The sequence below is a fragment of the Bipolaris sorokiniana genome, assembly GCF_000338995.1.
Source record: "Bipolaris sorokiniana ND90Pr unplaced genomic scaffold COCSAscaffold_10, whole genome shotgun sequence".
NCBI classification, from domain to species: Eukaryota; Fungi; Ascomycota; class Dothideomycetes; order Pleosporales; family Pleosporaceae; genus Bipolaris; species Bipolaris sorokiniana.
In genome coordinates this window covers 131,136-150,450 of record NW_006911904.1, presented here as the reverse complement: position 1 = coordinate 150,450, position 19,315 = coordinate 131,136, and the positions used below count along the sequence as shown (strand labels likewise).

The 19,315-nt window shown below is 51.5% G+C and overlaps 9 protein-coding genes across 9 annotated transcripts; 6 read left to right on the top strand and 3 right to left on the bottom strand.

Moving 5' to 3' along the window:
- Positions 1 to 504: 504 nt before the first annotated feature.
- COCSADRAFT_342529 (uncharacterized protein) lies at positions 505 to 916 on the top strand (the record flags this gene model as incomplete). The annotated part of the gene is made up of 1 exon (XM_007703525.1): positions 505 to 916. A coding segment is annotated over one exon (336 nt), but the record flags the coding sequence as incomplete, so codon positions are not given.
- An 876-nt stretch (positions 917 to 1,792) lies between these two features.
- On the top strand, positions 1,793 to 3,360 carry COCSADRAFT_38262 (uncharacterized protein). Its single transcript, XM_007703384.1, has 4 exons — positions 1,793 to 1,857; positions 1,914 to 1,928; positions 2,211 to 2,900; positions 2,953 to 3,360. Exons 3-4 carry the CDS (start codon positions 2,237 to 2,239, stop codon positions 3,300 to 3,302), a joined length of 1,014 nt encoding a protein of 337 aa, XP_007701574.1. The 5' UTR covers positions 1,793 to 1,857; positions 1,914 to 1,928; positions 2,211 to 2,236; the 3' UTR covers positions 3,303 to 3,360.
- A 488-nt stretch (positions 3,361 to 3,848) lies between these two features.
- On the top strand, positions 3,849 to 7,633 carry COCSADRAFT_93584 (uncharacterized protein; the record flags this gene model as incomplete). Its single annotated transcript, XM_007703524.1, has 3 exons — positions 3,849 to 4,304; positions 4,373 to 4,491; positions 4,549 to 7,633. The coding sequence occupies 3 exons, from the start codon at positions 3,849 to 3,851 to the stop codon at positions 7,631 to 7,633; spliced, it is 3,660 nt and encodes a 1,219-aa protein (XP_007701714.1).
- A 958-nt stretch (positions 7,634 to 8,591) lies between these two features.
- Positions 8,592 to 10,148, bottom strand: COCSADRAFT_161911 (uncharacterized protein; the record flags this gene model as incomplete). Its single annotated transcript, XM_007703523.1, has 3 exons — positions 8,592 to 8,920; positions 8,985 to 9,833; positions 9,884 to 10,148. 3 exons carry the CDS (start codon positions 10,146 to 10,148, stop codon positions 8,592 to 8,594), a joined length of 1,443 nt encoding a protein of 480 aa, XP_007701713.1.
- Positions 10,149 to 10,631: 483 nt separating this feature from the next.
- On the top strand, positions 10,632 to 11,477 carry COCSADRAFT_219320 (uncharacterized protein). Its single transcript, XM_007703522.1, has one exon. The coding sequence runs from the start codon at positions 10,781 to 10,783 to the stop codon at positions 11,357 to 11,359; it is 579 nt and encodes a 192-aa protein (XP_007701712.1). The 5' UTR covers positions 10,632 to 10,780; the 3' UTR covers positions 11,360 to 11,477.
- Positions 11,478 to 11,595: 118 nt separating this feature from the next.
- On the bottom strand, positions 11,596 to 13,681 carry COCSADRAFT_93620 (uncharacterized protein; the record flags this gene model as incomplete). The annotated part of the gene is made up of 2 exons (XM_007703521.1): positions 11,596 to 13,151; positions 13,201 to 13,681. The coding sequence occupies 2 exons, from the start codon at positions 13,679 to 13,681 to the stop codon at positions 11,596 to 11,598; spliced, it is 2,037 nt and encodes a 678-aa protein (XP_007701711.1).
- Positions 13,682 to 14,493: 812 nt separating this feature from the next.
- COCSADRAFT_38256 (uncharacterized protein) lies at positions 14,494 to 15,711 on the top strand. The gene is made up of 4 exons (XM_007703383.1): positions 14,494 to 14,625; positions 14,761 to 15,027; positions 15,080 to 15,212; positions 15,266 to 15,711. Exons 1-4 carry the CDS (start codon positions 14,605 to 14,607, stop codon positions 15,328 to 15,330), a joined length of 486 nt encoding a protein of 161 aa, XP_007701573.1. The 5' UTR covers positions 14,494 to 14,604; the 3' UTR covers positions 15,331 to 15,711.
- Positions 15,712 to 15,740: 29 nt separating this feature from the next.
- COCSADRAFT_38255 (uncharacterized protein) lies at positions 15,741 to 17,553 on the top strand. The gene has a single exon (XM_007703382.1). The coding sequence runs from the start codon at positions 15,895 to 15,897 to the stop codon at positions 17,500 to 17,502; it is 1,608 nt and encodes a 535-aa protein (XP_007701572.1). The 5' UTR covers positions 15,741 to 15,894; the 3' UTR covers positions 17,503 to 17,553.
- Positions 17,554 to 17,981: 428 nt separating this feature from the next.
- On the bottom strand, positions 17,982 to 18,242 carry COCSADRAFT_94378 (uncharacterized protein; the record flags this gene model as incomplete). Its single annotated transcript, XM_007703520.1, has 1 exon — positions 17,982 to 18,242. A coding segment is annotated over one exon (261 nt), but the record flags the coding sequence as incomplete, so codon positions are not given.
- Positions 18,243 to 19,315: the final 1,073 nt, after the last annotated feature.

Here is a 19,315-nt window from a genome sequence, read left to right as displayed (position 1 = left end):
TGGGCCATCAGCATCACGAGTCGGACAGGGCCTCGAACAAGCATCGTCATTGCTAATCACCGCCCATTGCTCCCTTCCAGCCTCGTCATACGTACATGTCTGTCACCCTACGTACGCTGCTCTGTGTCCGTGTCTAGCATACCATGGTGCAGGTACCCATCTGCCTTTCCAACCCAACTAGATGCCCAATGGCCCAGTACCACCATACAGAGCTGTTTGTACCATCCGCTCGTTTCAGCGCCAGGCTGCCTGCCTGCTTGCCCTGCCAAAGTGCACCCACCCGACGCAGAATGATGGTAACCTCACGAGATTGAAGGACCCATATTATCCACCCTTGTACCACTTGCATCCGCACCCTTCCACCCCACCACACCACACCACATCACACCCTGCCCAAGCCCACCCAAAGCCCTCACACAGCCTCGATATCAGGCCCATCTTGACTGCGGTTCTTGCGACGTTGCGCTATTATCGGCGGAAATTATTTGCCCTGTCGGTACTCGCTCATTTGCGTGCTTCCTGGATCCTGAAACAAACGGGAATAACGACACCAACACGGACACGTTTCATCCAGCCGAACGGTCCCTGCTGATCTGCCCTGTCCCAAGAGTCAGCTTCAGACCGCGATTTGCGCTCAGCCAACAACATCCCTCTCCCACCTGGCACCACCAAGCACACTGTCACACACGCACACGCACAAGGCCCCCATACCATGTCTCTGGACCCCATTGCCGCACTGCTGTCTCAGTAGCACACTACCCAACACCGAGCCCGTTTGAACATCCATCATGGATGCTTGCTTGCCCTTGTCCTAGTAGTCGCATTCGCGTTTGTTGCTAGCCTCGACTAGTCGTGGCGCTCAATTCTCACCTCATGTCTCTCTGCCTTACCCCTGCCCCACGCATTCTTGATCGATGTCAAAAGCCGGGCCTGCGGTAATTACTAAACCTTATTCACGAGCCCCAGATCGTGGATGACTGATCTTCCCTCTTGATCGTGACGTAGGGGCTGATCGACTCACAGATCTGGCCCTTGTGTCAGTTATGCCAGGCTGATGGGACTTCCAAGCACACCCATTGTATCATCACCTCTCTTGACCCTCCACCCCCACGAGAGGCTTCGGCCAACCTTCCAAGGTTCAAATGCATCTCCATTACCAACCCATGTCTGTCCTATACTCTGGAGTTTGGTGTCACGGTATACTCAAAATGCCGTTCTTGAGCCCTTGATGATGGAGTGCGAGCCCAAACAAGAGGCTGCAAATGGTCTTTCCTAAATAGGAAATATGTCTGTTATTATCATTATAACAGGCATGCTGACCAAATTTCCGTCTGCATGCTGCTGCTATTGCCGCCATCATCCAGATTTCATTTCAAACCTTTACTGACGTTCTGAGAACATCCGTCTCGGTGCTCAATCTACTATTCGCATAAGACCACAAGCGGCATGCACATGTCCAAAACGGTACCAACACGTGGGGCACTAACATTGTCGTGCCACGGCCCGACTGTTCTTTCCGTCAATCGTTTGCTTAGAGTTGTGTCCAGTATTGAGTCTTTAGCGCAAGCTTCCGGCCACGGCATGTTCTCTTCACAAATCACATCGTCCGCGGTGCTCACTCAATACTCCCAAAACGGCAAGTACAGTGGGGTCTGACGCATTACACAACTCGCACGGCCAGAACCAGAGCTATTACCCCGCCCCAACGGTTGACGAAGGATATTCGTGCATGGGCTAGGTGGGGGTCTTGAAATATTTAACCACCTGTTCAATCCATTCTTCGTCTTGTTCTTTTCCCCTTCACAACGCCTCGAACCATCTGTGGAATCCGTTTCAATTCAAACCAATTCATCATTCGTACTCATTCACCTGCTCCAACCTGTGCCTTAGAGTCAGAGCTGATCATCTTCTAGATACTCGAACCTCAAGTATGGCTGCCACAGTGCAGACTGTGCTCCGCACGCGCGTCTTGTCCTCAAGTCACCTAGGTACTTTCTACAGCTAAGTATACTGCATGAACCGGTGTTCGTCTCTAGTCATGACCATCTCGAGTACTGCTGTGCATCTGCACTTTAGTTTCAAGATGGGCATTGCTGGATTCGTTCTGAGATTATACGGTTTCGAACTTGATCAGGATAATACCTGCGTAAAGGATCATGCACTGCTCTGCTCTGTCTCTACCCTTGTAGAACAGACCTAACCGATTGCAGGTTTCGACCCCTGAACACCTTCCACCATGTCTCCTCCTGCTGCCATGTACGAAAGGCCCACTGCCGTTGACGGCAATGGCATTGCCAAAGACCTGAGTCTGAAAAAGGACCTTGCCGTCAAGGACGCTGCTGCTGTTAGTGGCAGCCAGGCCAAGACTGTTGCTGAGCTCGAGAACAACTGGGACAAATTCACCTTTGCCCCCATCCGCGAGTCGCAAGTCTCTCGTGCCATGACCCGCCGTTACTTCAATGACCTCGACACCTATGCCGAGTCCGACGTGGTCATTGTTGGTGCTGGCTCATGTGGTCTCTCCACTGCCTTCACGCTCGCCACCAAGCGCCCCGATCTCAAGATTGCCATTGTCGAGGCTGGCGTTGCTCCTGGTGGAGGGGCTTGGCTCGGTGGCCAGCTCTTCAGTGCCATGGTCATGCGCAAGCCTGCTGAGCTCTTCTTGAATGAGCTTGGTGTGCCATACGAGGATGAGGGCGACTTTGTCGTGGTCAAGCATGCTGCCCTCTTCACGTCCACCTTGTTGTCCAAGGTTCTGCAGTTTCCCAACGTCAAGCTGTTCAATGCTACGACTGTTGAGGACCTCATCACTCGTCCTGCACCTACCGCCAATGACCCCAATGCAGTTCGCATCGCCGGTGTAGTCACCAACTGGACGCTCGTCTCTATGCATCACGACGGTACGTTGGGCGTTCGTCTCTCCACAACCTACACTGACAAACGTTTTTACAGACCAGTCTTGCATGGACCCCAACACCATCAACGCCCCACTTGTTATTTCCACGACAGGTCATGACGGCCCCTTTGGTGCCTTCTCCGTGAAGCGCCTTGTCTCGATGCAGCAACTTGAGAAGCTTGGTGGCATGCGCGGATTGGATATGCGCACCGCCGAGGATGCCATTGTCAAGCGCACTCGTGAGATTGTGCCTGGCCTGATTGTTGGCGGCATGGAATTGAGTGAGGTTGATGGTGCTAATCGGATGGGCCCTACCTTTGGTGCCATGGCTCTTAGCGGAGTCAAGGCTGCTGAAGAGGCCATCAATGTGTGGGAGGCGAGGCAGGCTCAGAACCTCGAGTCTTAGAAGGGCTTATTGTTGTTGAATGGGCCAGATGCAAGCTGTTAGTCTCGGGCGGGATGACGAAGGCCATTGGCTCGCCAAGTGTCATGTGTAGCCGTGGGCATTGTTGATATTGTTGATAAATAACAAAGGAATGTGACGTTAAAGGCCGCACGCTTGACTGGATTCGTAACATGGATGTTTCTTGTAATCGCTTTCTCGGTCTGACGTGGCAAGCCCGCGGGATTGAAGACTCTGATCGGCGTGGGGTATGTTTGTTAGACGTGATGCACAAGAGCAAGCACACGTGGAGAGTGTCTTGAACAGATCAAGCAAAGGACCCATTGTCTATCTCGAAGATTCCAAGGGTGGATCGGCCATGGGGGGAGGGGCGCTGGAGGCGCCAGGGTTGTGCATTAGGAGGGCGCACGGGTTGCTGAGCGACTGGCTTAGTGCGAACGCAACTACGGCAGTACCGTGCGGGCCATAAACAACGCTCACAACACATTCAACCCCCGCCTCTAACAGTATAGGATCAATCTCCCCCAACGGGCCCTTTTTGTGCCCACCATGGAGAAAGAGACGTCGGATCTGCTCAAGGCCCTCCAGAAGACCTCGACAGACGTCCAGTCCCGTCTGACGCTCTTCAACACCCTCAAGTCGAGCATCAAACACAACAGAGTCCCTGAGAACTGCCAGGCTCCAATCTTCGAGTGCATCCGCATCGCCTGTACCGCCGCCACCTCCGCCGCCCTCGTCTCGACGGGCTTTTCGACACTGAGCCACTTCATCAAGCGATTGCAGCTACAAAAGGACACACACATTCTCACCTCGCAATCCTCAGTCTTATGTTCCATTCTCGCCGACAAGTTGGGCGATGCGCGCGAGAGCCATCGCATCGCCGCCTCGCAAATCCTCGCTGATTTGCATTACCTGTTTCCTGCAGAGATCGATGCGCTCATCCATGATGCCGTCAAGAGCACCAACCCGCGCGCCAAGGAGGCGTCCATGGCCTGGGTAGTAAAGGTAGGTTTTCTTTGCGGCCGACGCGCATGGGATCCAAAATGACAAGTCTAATGTTACCGTGACGACAGATGAATAAGACCGAAGGCTTGCCCTTTAAGAGCTACTCCAACCAACTCGTCGCAAATCTCGAAGATGCCGATGCTGGCGTGCGAGACACGGCCAAGAAGGCCGTTGTCGATCTCTTTGGGTATGTGCGGTTGGGCTGGTAGCAATGGCTCGCGGAACATGACTGATAGATCGACAGACATGCACCAGAACACGCCAAAGCGAATTTGAAGAAGCAGCTCGTTGCTATGAACGTCCGAAAAGCGATCGCCAGCTACATCACAACACACCTCGACGACACCGCAATGACAAAGGACGCAGACGTAGCACCACAGCCACCGCCGCAACAAACCCAACCCCAACCCCAACCGGCTTCTTTTTCACGCAGTATCTCTGCGAAGCGAGCGGAGCAATTGCAGCCTGACGTAGGTTTAGCAGACAGCTATGCGTCCGAACTACCACCGCCTACCGAAGTCGTCGTTATGGATCCCATTCACATCTATACACAACGCGAGCTGGACGACATTTTCCGCGACATGGCACCTTGGTACGAGGGAAAAGAGAGCGAGGCCAACTGGTTAGCGCGAGACAAGAATTGTACCAAGCTGAGGCGCATTTTGAAGGGCAACGCGCCGCACGAATTCCACGGAATTTTCGTTGCTGGTATCAAATCACTTCTAGATGGCATCCTCAAAGTTGCAAACTCCCTCCGAACAACAATGTCGACCAATGGCTGCCTGCTGGTTCAAGAGCTTGCCAAGACGCTTGGTTCCGCCATTGAACCCTGGTCCGAGATTCTGTTGCAGTGTTTCGTGAAGATGTGTGCTGCCACCAAGAACATTGCTGCGCAAAACGGAAATGTCACTGTGGATACCATTTTACAAAACGTCTCTTACAGCAGCCGTCTGCTCCAACATGTTCTTTTCGCCTCGCAGGACAAGAACGTTCAGCCAAGGACGTTTTCTGCCACATGGATCAAAACCTTAATTCGGAGGCACACATCGCACATCGAGCATTCTGGCGGAATGGATACACTGGACACCATAATCAAAAAGGGAGTCAGTGACGCCAATCCCAAGGTGCGCGAGGCTTATCGAAGCGCATATTGGACATTTGCCTTGGTGTGGCCTCAGAGGGCCGAGAGAATGCTTGACACGTTCGAGAAGCGCGAAAGGAGCGCTCTCGAGAAGGACCCCAACAATCCAAATAGTTCACTCACCTCTTCACAGACCAGCTCAGCATCCTTTTCGAAATCTGTCGGCCCTGGTGCCTCGCGAAGTGCTCTGAAAGAGAAGATTGCTGAGCAGAGGAGAGCCAAATTGGCCGCTGCAAAGAACATGCCCGAGCGACCCAACTCTGCTGCCGCAACTTACGCCGCACCAGCAAAATCGCAACTTAGCAAACCAACAACTGCAAGGACGATTTCCAACCTCTCTGCACCATCTTCTGGGCCAGCACGACCTCCCTCAGCCATGTCCGGCGAGTCGACAAAATCAGCGCTGAAGAACTCTACAGGTACCGGCTCGCTGATGTCAGGGACAGTACGCCGTCCAATTCGCCCTCCTCGACCTGAGCTGAACAGACCGGCGACAGCCGACCCATATGCTGTTCGGCGACCAGGCAAGTCAACTCCTAACATGACACCAGAAAAGACGCCGGCTACGTCAACTATAAAGAAGTCAACTACATCGAAAAGCATTGCCCGGCCGCGATCACAGACTCACAACAGCCCAACTGTCAGCCCTGCGCGTCCCAAGTCAAGAATTGGTCAGCCTGTTGCACACAGCAAAACTCTTAGTGGAGGCTCACGATATGCAAGTCCGGCTGCGAGCCCTGCGAAGGACGAAGAATCGACCGCGAGAAAGCCGTGGGTAAGGTCACAAAGCCATCACGACTCCGGCACTATCCCATTCCGGCACAGGAATGGACTTGGCGGAAGTGCAGCTATAGACAACGAGGCGATTGACTTGGGCGATGATGACAACTTCACGATGGTCATTCCAGATCTAGCGAAACCTGCAGCACAGCCCACGCAGCGCACACCACCGAAGCCTAGAGTTTCTGCAGGCCGACTGCCAGTGCCTAGCCCCCGTGCATCAATGCTAAGGAGTCCAAAGTCTATGGGCCACCTCGAGGCTGCCAGTTTACGCTCATCTACACGAAGTCTAATTACGAGAACACCAGATCGACCGGGCACTCGAGGAACCGACGCTGGCGATGAGGTCCGGGTGTATGAAGATCCATTTGTTGGCGAGGAGCCGGCGCGCATGGCGAAGGAATCAGAGAAACTTGTTCTCGAGGAGCTACCTATTAATGAGAAGAGCAACGAGCGTCGACACAGCAGCGGAAGCGTATCAAGTGGCATAATGATGGGGAATGACAATGACGAGCGCCCACGCGGTCACCACAAGACGAATAGTACGGGAAGCATTTTGCAAACAGAAAGCTACGACACGGCCAGTGCTGAAGTACTTAAGAACCGACAGCTACTGGCGAGTGGTATCAGGAAGATTGAGGGTCGCACAGTCGAAGCCCACATGTTTCGACGCATGCAAGACATGGTCAAGTCGAATCAGGAAATTTGGGGGCCCAATGACGAAAACTTTGGCAAGCTACTCGTAGCTTGTCTCGACTTCCTCGAGGCACCAGTTCATGAGTTGAAGGCGCCCCAGATAAAGGCTGTCAACTTAAAGGTGCAGGCGTTAGCGACGATCCGTGCGTTGCTCTCTCTATACCGCAAGGAGACTGCTCGGTACTCTGCTTGTGTGCTTCGAACAGTTTTGCAGACGAAAGCACAGTATGAGAACACTTCGCATATGGCTATGGATCTCGAAGTCACCGCAGACGAGATTGTCAAGTACGGCCACACACTGGACTGCCTCGAAACCGTCCTTTCCCTCATCGAAGATTTATCCGCCTCGACACCATCATCCTCACCAAACTCCAAATCCTCAGTCTGCTCGCTCCCTGGGCAAGCACCCACCCGCACAATAACCATGTCGCTCAGCACACTCGCATCGCTTGTACAGATCAGCGGTGAGAAGAACCTCGTCTTGTCACCCGAACAGACCGCCCGCCTCGGCAGACTGGCCGTCCGCTGCATGGACGACCAAGACGCCGATGTCCGCAAAGCTGACATTGAATTCTGCGTTGCCCTCCACCAGCGCATCAATGGCTCAGACGCCGCGAAAGAAGACGGCGGATTCTGGAAAGTCGTTGCTGGGGCACGAGAGCAACATCTCAACTTGCTCACTTACTACCTTGCGAAGAAGAGCAGGGTGTAAGGTGTGGGGGCTGTAGTTCTTCTTCTTCTTTTTTTTTCTCTGTGTGAAGGGGAAAGTAGCACTGGTTTTTTTTCTTCATGGCCGTCATCACTCTGCATTTGACTACCTGGAAGGGGAAGTTTTTTTTTCTCTTCTTCCTCTTTTGCCAAGGGGGATACATAGGGTGGGGTGCATTTGAGCGGGTTATGGAGGCAGGGGTTTAGGACGGGGGGACACTTGGGACTGGGCTTTTTTTTGCAGAAATCTTGAACTTGAGTGGTTGATTCTCTTCTCCCTCTCCCTCTTCCTCTCTCACATGTGGAGTGGTTTGTTATAGTACACCATTCTGGGGTGGGTTTATCATGGGACTGGGGATAAGGAGGGGAACTCTTTGGGTTCTAGGCTTGGGAAGGTGTGAAGGGTCGTTTGCTGGGTTTTCTTCTTCTTCTCTTCTTTCTTCGTTTTTTCTCCCATTGTCTTCGTCACCTTCCCTCTTCTTCTTCTTCTTTCTTCCCGGTAAACAGGCGTTACTCGGAGAAGAGAGAGAAGGAGAAAAGAAAAAGTTAGTTGTGTCACTCTGGTAGTTGTCACAAGGCCCATTTTCTATTCTTCTTCATTTTCTTTTTCTTCTGCTTCGGGTTTAGAATACATCATGGGAATATTTTTGTAGTATGGATATTTAATTCTAACATTTTTCTCTCCTTTCAACATGCTCTTGGTATTTTTTGCGATTGCTTGTATTTGTTTGCTTGTTTTGCTTGGGGCGGTTTGTGGGTAGGATTCGTTAAGTACATGGTTGTTTTCTTAATCAATGGGGAAAAAAAGTGGAAAAATGCAATTTTTGGATCCTTTCGAGTGATTGCAGGAACGCACTTGGTTGGATATCCTGTTGGAAAAGCGAAGCAACAAATTTACATTTAGTTCCGGTATGAGTGCAACGAACGGGTGAATTAATATATCCAAGGACGGAACAAAACTTTTACAAAGTAGCATCGACATCGTATTCAACATCAGTCCTGATGACGTACTTTGCGCCCTCAACCACACCCGTACCTTCATGCAGTAGCGCGCCCTGAGCCTCACCATGTGGGAAGACAGCAACGCTACCCATGATAGGCTTAACGGGGTAAGCATTGATAACGCCCTCTTTCACACTCGGTATGAAGAACGTCGTTTCGCCGCCTTTGAACTCATCATTGAGGTAGATGAGAAAGGTGAAGAGAGAGGATTGGCGGGCATTGGGTGGCGAGGCATCGTATTGGTATTTGTCTGTTACGGGGTCGATCCCTGAAGGTGGCCATGCACCATCTGAACAGCGGAGAAAAGATTAGTCAAGCGCTTCGGTAACTGGGAAAGTTACGACTAAACGTACCGATATGACAACGATACTCGGCACCTGGCACGTATCGATATACCCTGAAGCGGCGGTTGATGCCTCTAACTTTCTTGCCTGCTACACTGTCTGGCACAAACGACTTTACTCTATCCCAGAGCTTGTCGTGGAAGGCTTGATCGACGATCCAGTAAAAGTTATGGGCTAGCACACTGGTATCTTCACCCTGTGGGCGCATCGGCGCATCGGGTATGAATTCCATTGTCTCTCCAGCGGCGATAATTGCAGAGCATTCGTCGGGAGAGAGCACATCTTTGATTAGACGAAGGTTGGGTACAATAGGGTGCTTGAAGCATTCCGTCTCGGATCCTTTGCCTAGCAGGACGGTATTGTCTTGCGAGGCGTACAGAATGGCAGGGTGGAGATTGGGTGGTTTGCGCTGAAGTCCCTCGGTAGTCTCGATGATGCGGAAGCGTTGTTTGAGATCTAAAGGACATGAAGCGAAGATGGACTTGTCTTCAACGCTACTCCGTATCTGGCGCGTGGGCTTGCTGGCACTTCGCAGGTCCCAAGTTTCTTGTAGCGAGATACCTGCAGATGCGTCTGCACCGTTAGTTGTCACGTCTGTTGGGCCAGTGACTCGGAGTATGGAGTCAAGCACTTGGATGAGTTGGTCGTTGTCAGCATTGGCGCCCACGACTCTGTGATTCGGCACTTGCACATGAATGCTGAGTCCAGATACAACATCCAAAGTGCGCACCCATCGGCAAAGAGCACCCAGTGTTGGCGTCTCTTTCCTGATGCGCATCTCGGCCAGCAAGACGAGAGCATCTCTGTACTTGGAGTCTGTGAGCGCCCCAGATATACGCGCAGTGAGATTGCTGCCGTCTATGATGTCGCTTAGCCTTTACCATTGGAGTAAGCCATCTTAGACGTACCAGCTGAGTTTAGGCCAGTAGTGCATGCTTGACGGAAGTCAAATACAGCAGTCCTCAGATCTTTGCACGCTTTTGACTTGATCAGGAGAGGGTGCTCGGCAAGAGCCCTAAGGGTATCCACGGCAACTTCAATCTCCTCTGGCGAGATGACCGAATGAATGGAAGCTGGCTCAAGTGGGCTTGCCTCGTGGGGTGGACTGGGAATGCCATTTGCCTGTTTCTTGGCGGCATTGGAGTGCGCCGTGGTCCGCTTGCGCTTCGCCATTCTGTATACTCAAAGTGGAAACTTGGAAGAGTCTGAGATCAGTGTAGATTACTGCAAACAAGATCGATTCTGTCGAGCCTGGAGCAGGGAGGTGGCCATCGCCTCTGCGTTAAGGCCGAAATGTCCGGGTGGCAAGTTGTCGAATTCTTCGGTCCGTGCCACTGGCGGGGCCTGGCCTGGCCTTGTGGGGTGGGCGGGAATGTCCACTCGCATCGTGCCCTCCACCACTATTACACAGAGCACTCTGTCAACATTCCGAGATAGTCGCACCAATCGACATCGACGTCACCTGATACGCTTCTACACGCTTCTATTGCTACTGAATCTTGTTTAACCCCTGGACAATGGCCTTGGTCCAATGGCTACTGATGCTTCGGCAAGCCTCTCAGCTAACAGCTCATGGCGCTAACGACCAGGGGCCGAGTATCACGGTAACACATTAACGTGTCGGGGTGCGGAGATAAAAACAAACAGTGGATCATGGCGTCGCAGAATGTGTTAGCGGGTGGTGGGGAGATCTCTTCTGAGACGGTTGGTAGATATAGTCACCGCTGTTCCTCTTCTGCCATCTTCTCTCCCCAATTTCTCTCTCTTCATCACATACACACCAGATATCTCTCTACGTCTTCACAATGTCTGCTTCCCTCACCTTCTACGATGCCACCGTCCCAGTGATGTGTGGCATCTCCAAGAGCGCCATTGGCTTCCTCACCGCCGCCAAAGAGGAGCTCTCAAAGGAAAACGCCAACCTGCCATCCGAGAGCGAGGTGCTCAACGCCCAACTCGGTGACATGCTGCCTTTCCGCATGCAGCCCATTATCCTCTCCAAGTTCCAACTCGTGGGAATCCAGAGCCTCAAGCTCGCCGCCGAGTCCGCTACGGCACCAAACTTGGACCCTTCTGCCTTTTCCTCGTTCGACGACGTCATCAGCTTCTTCAAGCAGCTCCTCGCCGTCCTTGAGGCCGTTGAAGCAAAGGCGTACAACGAGAGCGCCGACAAGGGCCTCGATGTCGAAATCGGCCCCAAGACGCTACACATGAGCACTCTGACGAGCTTCACAAACGACTTTGTCGTTCCCAACAGCTTCTTCCATCTCAACGCCATGTACATGCTGCTGAGGAGCAAGGGTTTCAACCTGGGCAAGAGTACATACATTGGTGGTTTCATGTCTGAGCAGTCGCTCAAGGACTGGGCACCATTGAGGGCTTAGTTTGGCAACAAAACAAAAACAAAAGAGGGATGATTGGAATGGATATACAAGGATCGAAATGGTTACATAGCAAGGACGCATTGTCATGCTATTATGTGGACAGGAGCCTTAAATAACCAAGTAGAGACCAATATATCACCAATAGACTTTTATCAAATCACGAACATGTCACTGCTTCTATCTATATTGTACAACGTCAGATAAGACTGCTTATATCATCCATTGCATGATTGGATTCACTTATCAAAAGAATCCCTGAGCTTCTCAAACCGCTCCCTCGTCTCCTCTCCAAGCTTGCCCTCCACATCCGCAAGTATCGTGCACACCAGGCTATAATTATTGCAGAGGAACCTGTCCTTTTTCCTAGCATCGCTTATCCCTTTGCTCAGCTTAGTGAGGTAGGCCTCGTATTCGCTCCTCAGTCGTCCCACAGATACACTGACAGGCTCGTCATCACCTGCCTCTGACGAGAGCGCCAATATACCTTGCAGTAGGTTTGCAAACTTTTGTGTAAGGGGCGTCGGCGCCGTGGAGGCCGCGCTGGAGGAGCCGGAAGATAACAGCGCTGCGCCTGTAGACGGTCGACCGGGTAGCGAGGCAGTGATTTTCTGGAGCGAAGTGCAGTGCATATCCAGGACCTGCTGGAAACGCGGCCATAGCAACATGTTTGTTGCATTGATGTAGCCCTCGACTGTTGGCACTTTTCTCCGCTGTAGCTCAAAGGCGAAGTGCTGGTTGAGGCGCACGCAGAGGAGGATACCGAGTGTGTCGGTGGTTGATTCTACGAGTGACTTCGCAACTGCCTGTCCCACTGCCAGTGTGGGCTCAAAGATAGAGTTGAAGGTCCTCGAGATAGCGTGGAAGTTTTGTGCAGGAGCAAAGTATGTGGAGACAAAGGTGTACTCGAAGCAGGCGTTGTCGATGAGGGCAAGGTTGAAGCTACGGAAGGGGACTTCAAGGTAGTGAGAAGACTTTTCGTCTTCAGCGACGTTTGCTGGTAGAGCATTGGCTGAGGAGCTTTTCAACGCGTCTCGTCGTCGTCCAAGTGAAAAGGCGTCGTAGGATGTAGGTGCGTTCCGCGATTGACCGAGCAGCGCACCGCTTCTTCTCGCGCTCGTGTCTTCGCCTAAGATGTCGTATCTGTCCATGGCATGTACTTTGATCTTTTCAAGTGCTGTCCTGTAGCGCGTGAAATGATTGAGATAGTACCAGCGCATTGTGTGGATGTATGCTTGGGCAATCTGCTGCGCAAGCTCTGCGTGGTGTCTTGCAAGAAAGGCGTATAAGTCTTTGAACTTCAAGAATGCCTGCTGCTGGATGACTTGTGCATTGATAGATGGGGAGCGGATAGCCTTGATCTGCGCCACTATGTAGTCTCGTACTCGCTCGACGGCACGATGGATGAGGTCGTCTAGCAAAGGCTTGACGTCCTTGACAGCCATCAAGTCTGGATTCTCTTGGGCTTTGTCACGGATCGTCTTGGAGCGTTTTTCGACTTCTGCAAGGGCACGCACAAAGCCTTCGTCAACAGGTCCTTCAGCAATCTTGCGCACAACAGCTGGAGAGATGCTGATGTCTTCTACAGCGGGCCCCAGCAGCTTCTCGACCACCTTGCGATTTTCCAGCTTCGTGTTGAGCGCAATCGATCGGTTCTGAAGAGACTCTATCTCTGCAGACACGGCCTCGAGATCAGACTGGAAATTTGTAAGGTTGGCTTCGACCGACTTGAGCACTTCATCGCATGCTAATATGGACTTGTGTAGGTCCTCAAACGTGTCTTTGTCCTTGTCATCTGGAGGCACAATGAGCAAAGACTTGCGATGCAGAATAACAGCACGTACATTCTTCAACTGACTGTGCGCTATATGTATGTACAGAAGTAGGCGGCTGTCGCTCAGCAGGCTTGTCAGCGACGAAGTCTTGCAGGCTCATGCCCTGGAAATCAACATGCTCGTCCAACTGCTCCGGCTTCCCGAGCACATCCCCGACACCATGTCCGTTTGTTGTCGGCCCATTGCGGGGTGGCCCTCCCATTATAGCCTCGAGTATGTGTATAGGATCGGGGACGTTTGGCGGCGCGCCGCCTGTCTGTCGCCTGCGTAGTCCGCCATTGGGCAGGCGCTCAGATAGCGGCAGGCTTGCGGTGGAGGTGTTAGGGGATACGAGCTGTGTCAGCGAGGAGGAGCGGGGGGTTAGGCCAGGCCTCACGGGCTGGGCCGAGACTGGATAGCCTCTTCGGGGAGCTGGTGAACGGGAGTCGCGACGTGGAGGCGGCGTGCCAGTGGGTGTCGAGTATTGAGAGAGCCTATCCAAGCCCCACATGGCGATGTGGCAAGTAGGAGCACTGCAACAGCAACAGGCGCACTAAAGAATTCAATTCGACACGAACAGGTGATGGTGGTGGTGGATGTAGTATGGTAGTCGTTGTAGTAGTCGGGGCTTGGCGCTGCTAGAGCTTCCGTCTCTTCTTCTGACACAAGCCCCCTGACAACTGAGACAGTATAGCGTCAATAGTGCCTGCACGTAGTGTTTAGAGCAAGAACACCTATGGGGATTGGAAAATTAATAATATTGCTGTTGACATACGCCGTCGGTAGCTGCCTTGATCTCTTTGCTGACGAGGTCAATTATAGGACGGTGGCAGATTAACTATGCTGTCAGGACACTGGGAATGTAGGAGTAAGTACTCCACGGAGCACGCTCACGCGATAGACTTGATGTCGACCCCACTTGCTATGTAAGTATCCCGAAGACCCTAGAGGGAAAAAAAGAGGGCCCGAACAGGTATTGGAGATAGCTAATAAAATGGGAATTGTCTGTTATTAATAGAGGGGAAGAAAAGTATCAAATATGGGGGGTTACATGTTAGCAACAAGGCACGACCATGGGTATTTTGACAGGCGCGCGCTTCTTTGGGTTGCCCACAGACATGGCCAAGTAAGGTATGCTAGTACATACTAGAACACAAGGGGTATACTAGACACAGCATGAATAATACAACGATTCGACGGCAGAAAGGAAAGCCTCCCACGCGCCCCTCCCGACAAGGCTGGCATCTCGGCCACTGGTCTGTGCGTGGCGTTAGCGTCTGTCCAAAATCAAAAATGCACACAAACGCTGGCTGGCTTCTCTCTCCCATCCCCATTAAAGTACCGCCGCCCACTCCCTACTGCTTTTCGCCCAGCAGCCCGACTTGAGCCTCTTCCTTCTTCCTCACCCGTCGCTTTCAACTCTCATTCATCACCATGGCCGACAACGACGCGCAGGTACGTTTTCTTCAGACTTCAACCCCGCATGTGCTCTCTTTACCCCACCTTGGTCGGCCATCGTCGCCGCTTGCGCCTCGCCATCTTACCCTCATGCGCTGCCACTCCCTCTCGCATACTAATGGTCTGCTATAGCATGAGCACACTTTCGATAGCGCCGATGCCGGTGCCTCCAAGACGTACCCCATGCAGTGCTCTGCTTTGAGGAAGAACGGTTTCGTCTGCATCAAGAATCGCCCCTGCAAGATCGTCGACATGAGCACCTCCAAGACGGGAAAGCACGGTCACGCAAAGGTCCACTTGGTCGCCATTGACCTCTTCACTGGCAAGAAGCTCGAAGAACTTTGCCCTTCCACCCACAACATGGACGTCCCCAACGTTACGCGTCGCGAGTACCAGCTCGTAAGTAGCCCCGCACATCTTGCGACTGCCCCTCGCCTAACAACACACACAGCTCGACGTTACTGACGACGGTTTCCTTTCCCTCATGACCGACGACGGCGCTACCAAGGACGACGTCAAGATTCCCGATGGTGAGGTTGGTGACAAGATCACCAAGCTGTTCACTGAGGAGGGCAAGGACACTAGTGAGTTACACCTGGGAGGCGTATACCAAGACTTTGTACTGACCAGTTACTAGACGTCATTGTCCTTACTGCCATGGGTGAGGAGGCTGCCATTGACGCCAAGGAAGCTCCCAAATAAATGATCGATTGGTTTTGTAGACTGTTTGGCAGGATGCGAGGCGCAGAATGCGAACAGCTTATGGATGGGGCTGCAACACTCTTTGCATGCATTGTGCAAAGTTGCACCCTTGTGGCAAACGAAGCATTCTCCTCGGCGATTTGCGCCGGGCGACTGGTGCTGGACATTCTTCGGACGGATTTGGTTTCTTTGAATTGCCATGTATGGGAAACGTATCATGAATCATTTCCCTGTCTCCAAATATCACTTACGCTTATGGCAATGAATAAAAGGTGATGCTGTTATGGAAAATGTCGAGCCCCTCATTGGCTGGGAAGGGAATTTTCATTTTCGCGCTAATCAACAGCGATCTTCTACTTCCTCAAAGTCGCCACTCACCACAACGTGCAACTTTAAACATATGGTGTACGTGCCAATACTAACCTTCACATGTCAACTCGAGCTAGACTGCATACATAGCAGTATTGTTGGCTAGGCAGCGCATCTTGTCTATTGCCGGTAACGCCTAGTGCATCGGCATTAGTCAGTTCGATTAGCCCGAGACAGACAAACTACCTTATCTCTATGGCAATAAAAGGTCCCGTGTGCGGTATCGACAACTGCCGGTCAAGACGCTACGAGGAAGGCGAGGATGCGCATCTTTACTGCCAGAACGGACATCAGCAAGCCGGTGTAGTGCATGGGGAAGACGACGACGACTATAGAACAGCCTCCCGGACAGTCACACGCAAAAAGAGAGAGGTGGAAGAAGATGACAGGACAACCAATAAGATTGCCAAGGGGACACAGGCTTTTGATCTTTACTTGAAGTGTCTGCAGCTCATATTGCGCCACCAAATATGGTTCCTGGTGCAAGACAAAGGACTGCCTGCCGAACTCGAAACGGTGGTTTACGACCTTTGGGCACTGCGTATCGCTCAGCTCGAAAGCAGAATCGCTTCCAACGAAAATCCAAACGCAGATTCACAGCGCCAATCACAAACATTCAGCACTATAGACAGCGAAGATGATCATACAGATACTGAAAAAGGTCATGTTCATGGCAAAAAGAGAAAACGAGGCAAGGTGCTATCTACTGCTCCAAATCTCAACGACTGTCTCTTACTGTGCTATCTTGGTATCAAAACATTGAGATTACCCGTCACGCCGGGTGATATTCATGCATTGGTCACGGATAACAAGTTGCCTTATTGGAGGGCCATCAAGTTGGTGCCACTCTCTATGAGGGACCGGCTACTACCTGTGTATCGCGCGGTTCTCGATCCAAGTGCACCATTCACCTACGCACGGTTCTACAGACTGCTGACAGATCTGCAAATAAGTTACGGTGCAGATCACGGTATCATATGGCCGCCTCTGAACGTTCCTTTGCTTCTGTTTCGCTACCTCAAAGAGCTCGCTTTACCATTGGAACTTTATAGTGCAACGAGGCGTCTAGCAGAATTACTAAGCTATGATTTCGCCCCGCACTACGAGAATAAGAAACGAATGGGCATACGATACATAGCCGAAGCGCAGCTAGCTAGCTGCCTTATCGTATGCACCAAGCTGTTATGTCCATTCAGTTCAGACCAGCTTTACTGGAGGTTTTCGGCGGGAAAGACTGTGGCAGCGATGAATTGGGATGTGTGGTGCAAAGAGATGAGCAGTATTGACGACAAAGACACAGATGCCGGGCACTTCGCCACCGAAGATATGGTGAAGCTACAAAACGAAGACGTATTATCTATGGGATCTGAAGATATGGACCGTTATCTCGACTTCTATGCAGATGCATTTCTGGATGATGCAGCAATTCAACGCACAAAGCGTACAGACTATTTCCGGGAGACACTTTTTGACATGTTTCCCATAGAAAATAAGGCCAAGCATCCGACAAAGAGCTCCTATTCCAAGCTGTCCCTGCAACAAAAATTAGGTGTTGTCAAGTCAGTCCATAGTATGATGGCGACAGTGCCGAATACGGAAGATGAAAGCGGGCAGATTTTGAGGGCTGGACAGGCTTATCCGATATGGGAGACACAAGAAGATCTCCCTGAAGCGGCAAAGGTATTTTACGAGAAGATTGGAAGACTAGCGGGATTGCCGATGGATATGCTATCGCTAGCAGTAAGATTCACGGAGGCGAGGGTGGAGCAGTGGAGAAGGCAACAGGAGAAAAACAGTCAATAGAATTGAGATGACACATACAGTATTCTAATCAACCCCTCAAATATTCTGCCCTTGATGTTACTTATCCCTACTGACAGGTTGCGTTTGCAATGAAACGTAATGTAGATTGACATGTCCGTGACATAAACACAACGAGGCACAATAACTGAAGCTGATACAGATGAGAGCTTTATTAAAATGACCAGCTCAAACTAGAGATGCAAATATTTCCAGGTGTTGGTGTTCCTCTTTGTGTACAATGAAGGAGAACGCACGTGAGGGGCAAGCCTGAGCGCTAGTCTCTTAGACGTTAGATCGCAACGCTCGGACGCCCACACTGCCAATTCGTCTTCCACTTCGCCTCGCTCAATCGACGAACTTCGACACCAAGATCCAGCAACACCGCAAACATGCAGATCTTCGTGAAGACCCGTACGTCGCATTCTCGCTCTATACTTACTGGGATTATGCTAATGTCTCTATAGTGACGGGCAAGACAATTACCCTCGAGGTGGAGTCCTCTGACACCATCGGTACGCATGTCCTCGATCGATAAGACGACCGCAGCGCAACGCATCGCATGCAATGCTCGCAGAGATGTTAGCTTGGAAGGGAACTCGGGCTGACAAGCATGGACAGATAATGTCAAGGCCAAGATCCAGGACAAGGAGGGCATTCCCCCGGACCAACAGCGCCTGATCTTCGCCGGAAAGCAACTCGAGGATGGCCGCACCCTTGCCGACTACAACATCCAGAAGGAGTCAACACTCCACTTGGTCCTCCGTCTCCGTGGTGGTATCATTGAGCCCTCGCTCAAGGCCCTTGCCTCCAAGTACAACTGCGACAAGATGATCTGCCGCAAGTGCTACGCACGTCTACCACCGAGGGCTGTCAACTGCGTACGTTTGCCTCATCCTCTTTGAGGATCCCATATTTAACGTGGAACAACTCGGCTAACGACCAACAGCGCAAGAAGAAGTGTGGTCACACCAACCAGCTCCGCCCCAAGAAGAAGCTCAAATAGACGATTCGCTTATATTGGCGTCTGGCGAAGAGAGAGTATCGGGCACGGTGGAAACGAACTGCAACGATTGCATGCGATGGATATGAGGGCAAGGCCACTACTACTTTCGCGGCACTTGCCACCCTCTGTGGCGGCGTGCTGGTCTTATCTCGGATTTGAGACTGGACGAAGGGAACTGGGCATGTAGAGTGAAATCGATCAAATTCAAACACCCACCAGATTCGAACCTTTCCATCCCTCGGCATGTTCCTGGAACCTATTCAACGTGGTGATTGCGCCAGTGTATCGTTTGGCCGGATGCTATTAAGATCACGTGATGACGTGTCATGCTCGCTCACTGATTACGTCACTGATTGAAATTCTACAAAACCTGACGTTGTAAGTGTGCAATCGATTCAGGCAAGTATCAATGTGACGTATGCTATCAATTTTATTACTGTGCAGTCATGACCAATGTTGTAGAGGGAGTAAAAAGAGGACTAACGAGGAGCCGAGTACTAGCGAGTCTGGTTGCGATGGGATGTACCGATGAACATGAGATGAAAAGAGGCGTGAGAGGGGGTAAACATCACAATCAAAATTGATTTCAAGTTCGCACAACTAGGCCACACAAACGAGGTATACGAACTTAGCGAACATAGTAGGGGCTGACAAAACTATCCATTTTTTTGCAACTGACAATCTGCTCGTGCTGCACTAAACGACATGGCAAAAAAACTCGTACACATTCAAAGAAAGAAGAAAAAAAAGCAAAAGTACTCATGCAAAAGGATGAAGAAAACTCCAGAAAAAAGGCACGGCCCTGCTTCT

Excerpts from the sequence above, each read along its gene's own strand:
- COCSADRAFT_219320 (XM_007703522.1), top strand. The coding sequence starts at position 10,781 with ATGTCTGCTTCCCTCACCTTCTACGATGCCACCGTCCCAGTGATGTGT.
- COCSADRAFT_38255 (XM_007703382.1), top strand. The coding sequence starts at position 15,895 with ATGGCAATAAAAGGTCCCGTGTGCGGTATCGACAACTGCCGGTCAAGA.
- COCSADRAFT_38262 (XM_007703384.1), top strand. The coding sequence starts at position 2,237 with ATGTCTCCTCCTGCTGCCATGTACGAAAGGCCCACTGCCGTTGACGGC. Across the intron at positions 2,901-2,952 it reads CGTCTCTATGCATCACGACG|ACCAGTCTTGCATGGACCCC; the intron begins GTACGTTGGGCG and ends ACGTTTTTACAG.
- COCSADRAFT_38256 (XM_007703383.1), top strand. The coding sequence starts at position 14,605 with ATGGCCGACAACGACGCGCAG. Across the intron at positions 14,626-14,760 it reads TGGCCGACAACGACGCGCAG|CATGAGCACACTTTCGATAG; the intron begins GTACGTTTTCTT and ends GGTCTGCTATAG. Across the intron at positions 15,213-15,265 it reads TGAGGAGGGCAAGGACACTA|ACGTCATTGTCCTTACTGCC; the intron begins GTGAGTTACACC and ends ACCAGTTACTAG.